The 9,022-nt window shown below is 37.3% G+C and overlaps 1 protein-coding gene across 2 annotated transcripts in view; it reads left to right on the top strand.

The window, feature by feature from the left end:
* Positions 1–9,022, top strand: part of dclk1a (doublecortin-like kinase 1a) — a 53,759-nt gene that overhangs the window by 14,428 nt on the left and 30,309 nt on the right. For both annotated transcript variants that reach the window (XM_014003296.1, XM_014003297.1), the window contains exon 4: positions 3,937–4,036. In XM_014003296.1, coding sequence (XP_013858750.1) covers positions 3,937–4,036 — 100 coding nt within the window. The remainder of the gene's footprint in view (positions 1–3,936; positions 4,037–9,022) is intronic.

Here is a 9,022-nt window from a genome sequence, read left to right as displayed (position 1 = left end):
ACACTACTGTATGCTTGCACAGTAAATTCTCCTTGTCAATTTTACATGATTTTTTTACATGAATAAAATACTCTCAAACACACAACCTGTGAGAAAATCTAGCCATTGTTGTCAGTAAAAACTTTTTTTTCTGCAGGATTGTTGAAATTGAAAAAGTCTTCTGTAAGCTTGCTTCATGTTGGACTTTCCTATTTGACTCACTGGCGCTACTAGTGGTTGGAAGTGGAACTGCAGCCACCATCATTGTTCTTGGGCAAGGAGAGATGAGTGAAAGGACAGGAGCACTTCAGGGGGCCAATCAGATTTCAGATGGGGTCAATGCCCCTGTGGCCCCGCCCCTAGAACTGCCCTTGCATTGCAGGATATAAAGAACTTTGTATTTACTAGATTGTTAACTAATTCTTTGCAAGTTAATATTACCTTAATGGACAGTGGTTTAATTAATGAATCAATTAATAAAGGGACATTGTAAAACTTTGATGCTGCAAGGTTGAAAATTTGGGTGCAACTAAGAAAAACAGTTTGTCACACCGCTGCAACCAGTGCTAAAAGTTAGTCCAGAGCCCTGCGTTGTCATCTTGGAGGACAGAATTTGGTACCAGGCTGTGAAAATATGGAGTTGGCACTGGCTGCTCACGTGCTCACACTAAAGCACCTGACTGGTAGCACCTGAAATGCCAGAAACTCAGAACAAGTGTCAAAAACAGAATAAAGCCGATAATGAAGATTTGGCACGTTTTTCACGAGCTACATGTGATACAATTGGGTTTTTTTTTTCAGATGAGTGTTATTTATTTATTTTTTGATAAATCAGCTGAGAATTAACACCCACACATTTCAGTTCAGGCACAAGGATGAGGGAGAGATTTAACACCTGTAAAACGGTGTGATGTGCAAGGATAAAACCAAGAAAAAGCTGTAGCTGTAGTAAGCTGTAGTTTTTATATTTTGTTTACTGTAGATGCAAATGTGAAGCCATTTAGTTATACTGTGAAAAAGTATAGCAAATGAAAGATGATGTCACTTTTGCTTGCTATGGTTGTAAACAAAGATGTTGCACAATTTGTTAGATGTGTGGTGAAGGACTTTCAGCTTCTGGTACACTGAATTTTAGCTTAATATTTGTAAAATCAACAGAGTCAGAACCATTTCTGTGTTTTCTAAGGTTGATTCACTGACAGCCATTTTAAATTGGGTTGACTCCAGAATTGAATCAGTTGTAGGTGGTAGGTTGCATTCAATCATAGTTTCTGAGAGTTTAATATTCAAAAATCTTTGTCACAAACTGTAGCAAAAAAAATGTCTTTGATCTATTATCGAGGCTCAGACACATTAAAACACATACAACAAATCACTCATGAAACCCCAAACCTCTGTACCTCATAAAATGAACACGATCATAAAATACCTATAAGGTATTTTGCTGACAACCACAAACACAGACGAAGGCAGCCAAATTGTCCGATTTTCATGGCAGCAGGCAAAAAAAAGTTGTCATAGTCGCCAATTTATTGTGCTTAAAATAAAAAAAAGCCCAGTAAAGTACATTTTTGTATGTTTGCTTGTGCAGCATGTATCTTGACATGACGAGTGGCTGAAAGTATGAACACATGCTCCAAGTTGTATCTAAATGAATTCAGGGAAATGTACCGTACTTCTCAGAGAGTTTGTGTCTGATGAGCTCTCCCTGTTGGCATGATTTGGGGCTAAAGCAGAGTCATACACACAATCAAACTAGCACAGAAATGCCTTCTTTGTCCTGTTTATGCACTGTTTTGTTAGTAATGCTGCTCATCAGCTCTGATTTTCTTTTGGGCCCTTGGTTAGATGAGAATCTAAATGGATTCTTGGTCGTTAATTGCTATAAAAATGCAATAACACTTGTTTTGTGTTTATTTGTCTCCTCCAGGCGGTGCTATGCATCCAAGCAGCCTAAACTCTAATGGCTCTTAATAGGCTTTTGGTGAGACATTTATCATAGCGAAGGAATGGTTGTCTTACAATAAATCCCTTTCTGATGGTGCTATTGCCTACATGAGATATAATTTGGATTATTAATGGCGTAGGACTGAAATGTGATGGTTGACCTGTGGTGCGTAGTTAACCTTTTGGAGTAAATCATGTTATAGTTTAGGTCAGATATAATAATAAATAAATGCTCTGTGTAGCTTTGGAAAATCTTTCAATAAAAATGATTTGTTGCAGCATAAGAAAGAGCGTACAAAGTTTAAATCAGTGACATCTGCAATATAATAAAAATACAGCTTGAAACTGAATGTTTACCACTTTTTTAAAGATACAAACAAACCATTCAAGGCAATTAGAGGCCTATAATTCATTGAAAAAATATTTATAATCCAGTTTTGTGTGACCTGGTGAGTTGTGTTAACCCTTGGAGTAAGCATTGGAGATGACCTACAGCTACTACCATACCAAAGCTAGTACTGTAGCTCAGTATCTGTACAACTGGCTCAGTTAAAGACTTTTCAGTTGTGTGAATTCTTATAAAGCACTCGCACAATTGAGATATTTTTTAATTTTGTACGTTTTTCGGCTCATATTACATTACGTATTACATGTTGTTATTTCTATAACTTAWATATCAAAATGTTCAGCTCCTCAGGACATYCCAGTTAGGACTTTTGGTATTTCAGCAATATATACTTTTTGAGATATTCAGCATTTTTGGGAAATTTCTTTTGTCAATGAAAATGAATGGAGGTGTCATCAACATTAAAACCTTTTAAAATGTTCAAAAATCTTTACTGTAGTKATCACTATTCATTCTAGTTCTGCTTTTTTAACTTCTTTGTACTAATTCCAGCTTCCTTTGTCTTCTGTTTTGTTGATTTGAGCGTTTTTCATCTTCTTTAGCAGCTTTCAGCAAACATCTTTCAGCATTGAGCATTCACACTGCATTTTCTTTAGTTGGTTGTTGTTTCCATCTTGAATGAAGCTGAAAGTTATTCAGTTGTAACTCAGTGATTACTTTCTGAGGGTTTCATTAAAGTCAGTTCAGTGGTTCATGAAATATTTTACAAAAACTAACATCGCTGCTTTGCCTTTGGTGGCGTGTGATAATAAACTCGTCTTTACTCAGCCTGTACCTGTGACTTATAACCATGTGTTTAATTTCATGCCTGTCAGAGTGTCACTGTACGCCTGGTGTTAAGTGCACAGTGTGGAGTCTGTCAAAGAGTGACAGTGACTCATTAAGATTGTGATTCAGCTGTGGATTTAGTGAGCTATGTACTAATTCATCTGTGATCTAATTATCAGCTATTTTTTTCTTTCCTGGAAATCCAGTCATTTGCACCGCTGGTGAACTCACATTATCAGTCAGATGCACAACGTCTTGTTTTTCTCTCTCCGTGTTTTTGCTGCTAAGTCTTCAGGGAATTGACCCCCCGCATTTGCTTCTTTGAAAGTCCAGTTCACATGGTGCTGCGCATCCAGCAAATTAGCAAACAGCAAGGGCTCATAATCACTGATAGACTGATAAACAAACCGGCGCTGCAGCGAGTGGACTTGTTTAGAACACAGACACCCGTGACAATTCTTATCTGTCTCCTGAAGCTCAAGTTAATTTGCTTTTTCCCGTAAATGCAGGAAGAGAATGACAGTTTTATGAGCATGTGCAGGAAACAGTGTGAGGGTATCTGCGTGTCTCCTGCAATGTGTCTTGTGTATGTGGACAGTCGAACGACAAGAGAGGAAATTGGATAGTGTGCCGAAAGAACTATCATTTCAAAATGTCCAGCTCTGGAAGGAAATTGCTGTCAGCACTTCTCTGTTTCCTCAGCAGGTGGATGAATTGTTCTTGAACAGAATGTTCACACACCTGACTGTAGAAAGTATTTGATATGTTTGTATCTTTGTAAAGTAAAGGGATACAAAATGCTAAGTAATCTCCCTTGTTTGTGTCTTCATTCCTAGGTGACGTGTTTGCAGGATTTCTTCGGTGATGAGGACATTTTTGTGGCCTGTGGACCAGAGAAGTTCCGCTACCATGATGACCTGATGCTGGATGAAAGTGGTGAGCTGACTCTAGGCAACTGACACAATCCTCCTTCTTTTTCTTACTGTAGAACCAAATCTTTATTTAGAGGGGAAAAATAAAAATAAAAATAGAAAAACAACCTCGTCCGACCATTTTCTGCCATTTATCCGGGGTCGGGTCTYGGGGACAGCAGCCTAAAAAGAGAGACCCAGACTTCCCTCTCCCTAGCCACTTGGACCAGCTCCTCTGGGGGAATCCCAAGGTGTTCCCAGATCAGCCAGGAAACATAGTCCTTCCAGCGTGTCCTGGGTCTTCCCCTGGGTCTCCTCCCAGTGGGACATGCCTGGAACACCTCACCAGGGAGATGTCCAGGAGGCATCCTAACCAGATGAACCACCTCAACTGGCTCCTCTCGACGTGGAGGAGCAGCGGCTCTACTCTGAGTCCCTCCTGGATGACTGAGCTTCTCACCCTATCTCTAAGGGAGAGCCCAGACACCCTGCGGAGGAAACTMATTTCAGCTGCTTCTGTCCGTGCTCTTGTTTTTTCGGTCACTACCCAAAGTTCAGAACCATAGATGAGAGTAGGAATGTAGACCGACTGGTAAACCGAGAGCTTTGCCTTCTGGTTCAGCTCCCGCTTCACCACGACAGACCGGTACAGCGCCTGCATCACTGCAGACGCAGCACCAATCTGCCTGTCGATCTCCTGCTCCATTCTTCCCTCATTCGTGAACAAGACCCCAAAATACTTAAACTCCTTCACTTGGGGCAGGACCTCCTCCCCGACCGGGAGACGGCACCCTACACCTTTTTTAGCTCAAGACTTGAAGTGACATTGTTAGGGGTGTCACCAGTTTTTCTCAAGCTGAATACGAGTTCAATTTGAGAACTCGCCTATACAGAGAACCTAAACATTATACAATGTTTATAAAAACACATTTATTTTACTTAAGACCTGGTACTCAATTGGGTACATATCTGATATCATATCTTTTTCAAAGCGACCTCAATCTGAACCCTCATGTCCCACTTTATCCAACATTTACATCTACGAGTTAGGGGTATATGCATCGATCCAAGTAATAATAATGATGCTAACCTCGAGTCGTGCTGTTTAAATAACTCTACACGTCTTTAGCTACAGAACAGAAATACAGTTGATACATATTTTTAAATTTTTTATTTTATTTTCTATATCCTGAATGAGAGAATTCACAGAAATGTATGATGGTAATGTTGGTGTTGAACTGTATCAATACTAAAGTTACTGGATTGATACTTTAGTTACTGGTAGTTTTGCTTCCAGCACGTTGTTTCGTTCCATTAAAATAAAGCTGCACCAGAGCAGCTGACCAGAGGTTAAAGTGTAACAGTGAACTAAACGATCATGCCAGATGATTATTTAATTAGCTCTGGTTGAACAACAACTTCAGAGTCAACATGCTAACATGTAGCATGATAGCATCTGTATGTACAGTAAACAGCGAGCTGAATGTGACATCACATCATCGGTTCTGGGTATTGGAGCATTTTGAATGAGTAGAAGTACTTGTAAATGCTCATGAGGGCATCATAGACTTTCCTTATAAAAACAGAATCATCCAAAAAGCACATGGAGATTGGAAACCACAGAAAAAAACAATCATTTACTTAAAGAAAAACAGATATTAGAATCCCTTCGGGGTCTGATAGTCTAATTAAATGAAGAACAAGTTATAATTATGTTGAAGCGAAAACTCATTAGAACAGTTTGACGTGACAAAACTCTCAGTGGAAAAGTTATTGCCACGGGCACACAAAGGCAAATAGGATTTCTAAATCTAAACAATTACCACGAGACAGCTATTGTAGTTAATAGCATTCAAGCGGCTTGCCAATCACTTCATAATGTTGCTTTTATTTCCCGACAGACTGCACTCATCTAGTTTGGTTTCCAGTGGACTGTGAAGGCTGTTTAGCTCCTGTTGTTGTTTCCTCTCCATCGTTCCTGTCCGTCCTCTCCTCCACGGCCCACTGAAGATACATCTTGTTCCATCTGTGATCTGCTTCATGTCTGTCCTCTTCCTGCCATTCACAGCTCATCTGTGTTTTTTACTCTCACATGTTTTACTCTTTCTCTCCCATGAATGAGTGTCCTCTGGCTTTTGTCCAAACGTTTATTCGGTTCATTTGTTTCCCCCGGTACCCCACTTTTCCATCGTACCTGAGTCACCAACCTCCTCCCCTTCCTCCCCCTCTGTTTGTCACTGTCCCTCTCTTACCTATTTTTCTTCTTTCAGTCACAAAAAAACCCACACTAAGCAGCCTCCATTAGCCATCTATTGATGATCTTTTTTCTCTTCTGAGAAAATTCACAAAATAAACTCCTACGAAACAAAGCTTAAAGTACCACAGCTCCGTCTGTATTGTCATTAACTACTAATCATTATCTCCATATAATCAAAAAGCAAATCTTCTTCTGATGAGAATGTTCTTTTAGGCTCTGATTTCAGTTTGTTCAGAACGTGAACATAAAAGTAGAGCACGCACACACTGTTGTGTGAGTTGTTGGTTGTGGTTTGTTTTCTTGCAAAAGTTAATACTTTGCCATGACTGGCCAACAATGCTTATCTAGATTTTTTTTAGTTTAGTTTTAATCATTTATTCATTTCATTTAAAAACAAAAAACAATTTTTTTTATACACAACAAAAAATATATCCAAATTGAAATGAAAGGGGGCAGAAAGAAGAAAAATTCTTATAATATCTGCCCCTTTTCTAATTTCAAGCAATAATAATAATCAAGAAACAAAACAAAATAAAAGCTTCAATTCCTTCTCAAACAACAACCTTTGATATGCATTATACAATTTCATTTTTCTTTGACAAACTTATTCTTATCCTTCTCTTAAAGAAATACATTGAACCAACATTTTTATAATCACTTTCCAGATTATTCCACAATCTTATTCCCTGAGCTGAAGTACATTGGTCCTTCAAGTTTGTTCAAATTTTAGGTTTAATAAACATCTCAAGTCCTTTAAGATTATAAGAACTTTCTCTCTTAACAAAATATAACTGGTAGGGGTGCAACGATTCAGAGAATTCATGATTTGGTTCGGTTCAATACTTTAGTCTCACGGTTTGATATTTTTTTGATACAAATAACCAAAATTTCCATGCCCTTTTTAACTTGTAATTTATTGAAATTATTTATGAACATTTGTTTAACCTCAAAAGTACAGTTTTTAAATTAAATTTAAACTTAAATTTTGCTGAAACAGTAAGTTTCTCAGTGGATCTGCACTCAAAAAATACAGCCTAGGTGGAGTAGTCAAACACAGATCATCTGATCCTTCAACACAGAACATCTTCAGAAGACAAGTTTATAAAATAATTTTTAAAAATCTGTTTTGTTTGATACCAGTGTGTTTTGAACCTAAAGCACTGTTCGATACAGTTTGATATGGGTACATGTATTGTTGCACCCCTAATAACTGGATGTTTAAAGGTAATTTTTTATGAGCCTTATACATAATCTGCAAGATAATCAACCAACTAATAAAAGTAATAATTTTAATTTACAAAATAACTTATTCAAAGGGTGACTGTAATGTTTTCTGGTGATAATTCTTATGGCTCTTTTCTGTAAAATGAAAATAGGATTTGTGATTGTTTTATATGCTTTACCCCAGACTTCAACACAACAAATCAAGTGTGGAACAATTATCGTATAATACAATACAAACAGAGCTTTATCATTAAATAACTCCCTTACTTTATACAGTTTATCTTAACCTATATGATCCTTCAAATGCACAAATTGGTTAAAAACATATTTAAAACATATTTTGAGATGGGATTTATCTCAGGGTCTTAAGGGTGCAACATGTTTTAGTCATCTCTGAGAGTATTTTCAGCATCTTCGTGCGTTTGCTTGTTCCGGACTGACTGAGTCATGTTGCTCAGTGCTCTGGGTGGCTCGAACCATCTCGCTGCCCCCCACCCCTTTTTTTTTGAAGATGACTCTTAACAAGCTTAATTCTGTGTCTGTGGTAGAGGTGTGTGTAATGAAACTATTTAAACCTTAACAATAAATATAAAACAAGCAAACAAACGAAACTTGTTGAGTAGTAAGAAGTGGATCAAGTTTAACGATGTCAATCAAAACTGGTTGTTCACATGCAAAAAAGGACCATCAGCCTAACAACTGATTGTTAGAGCCATGATTACTGCTTGTTGTTCACACAAAGCTATACTTACAATAACAACTATGTAATAGGGGGACAATTGGCGAGATCTCTACTCATTAAAAACAGGCATTTTCTCGTCACAAAAATTACTTCCTTCAATGGTTTACACTCATCTACTGGCCAGCAGGTCACTCTTTCAGTGGTGAACTGAACATCCTTGACAGGGAGAAGGAACTTGTTTAGAGGACCTAACTCACTTTTTTTTTATTTTTCTACTTGGATTATTGAGATGAATGAAGACAGTTTAAACCGTGTTACTAAATTCAATAAATAAAGAAATAAAATAGCTTCTCTTTTCAACAGTAAACAGGTGGGAAAGCAGTCAAGGAGGAATCAATGTGCAAAAAATAAAAATAAAAATAAAACAATGAAAAGCATCCGTTTGGACTTTTTGCTCCAACATATATTTCATATATGACTTATATGAAACTGGAAAAGAAAAACCTCACCTCACCCTTTTTCTAACCAGCTAAGATGAAGTTACAATAACGTAAGACATATTTTGTAAATATGTTGATCATTTGTTCAGTTTTAGGTTATAGAATATTTGACAATGATTTAATGTGTTCTTTATTTTTTTCAATCACTTTAGTAGAAAAAAACTTAATATTAGTTTCTTAATTTCTTTATCATCAGTGATTTTTTTAAGTAAAGAGAAAATAGAAAAAGAGGGAAAAGCAAAGAGAAAATGTAATTAGAAAGATTGAAATAGAGATTAGAAGTGTATTAAATACACACCAAGAAAACACAAGGCCACACACCCGACATCTGTCCGCTCACCTGAAAAT

Source organism: Austrofundulus limnaeus, unplaced genomic scaffold (assembly GCF_001266775.1).
Source record: "Austrofundulus limnaeus strain Quisiro unplaced genomic scaffold, Austrofundulus_limnaeus-1.0 Scaffold17, whole genome shotgun sequence".
In the NCBI taxonomy this organism is placed as follows: Eukaryota; Metazoa; Chordata; class Actinopteri; order Cyprinodontiformes; family Rivulidae; genus Austrofundulus; species Austrofundulus limnaeus.
Note: the sequence above shows the minus strand (reverse complement) of the source record. Positions and strands in the feature narration are given on the sequence as shown.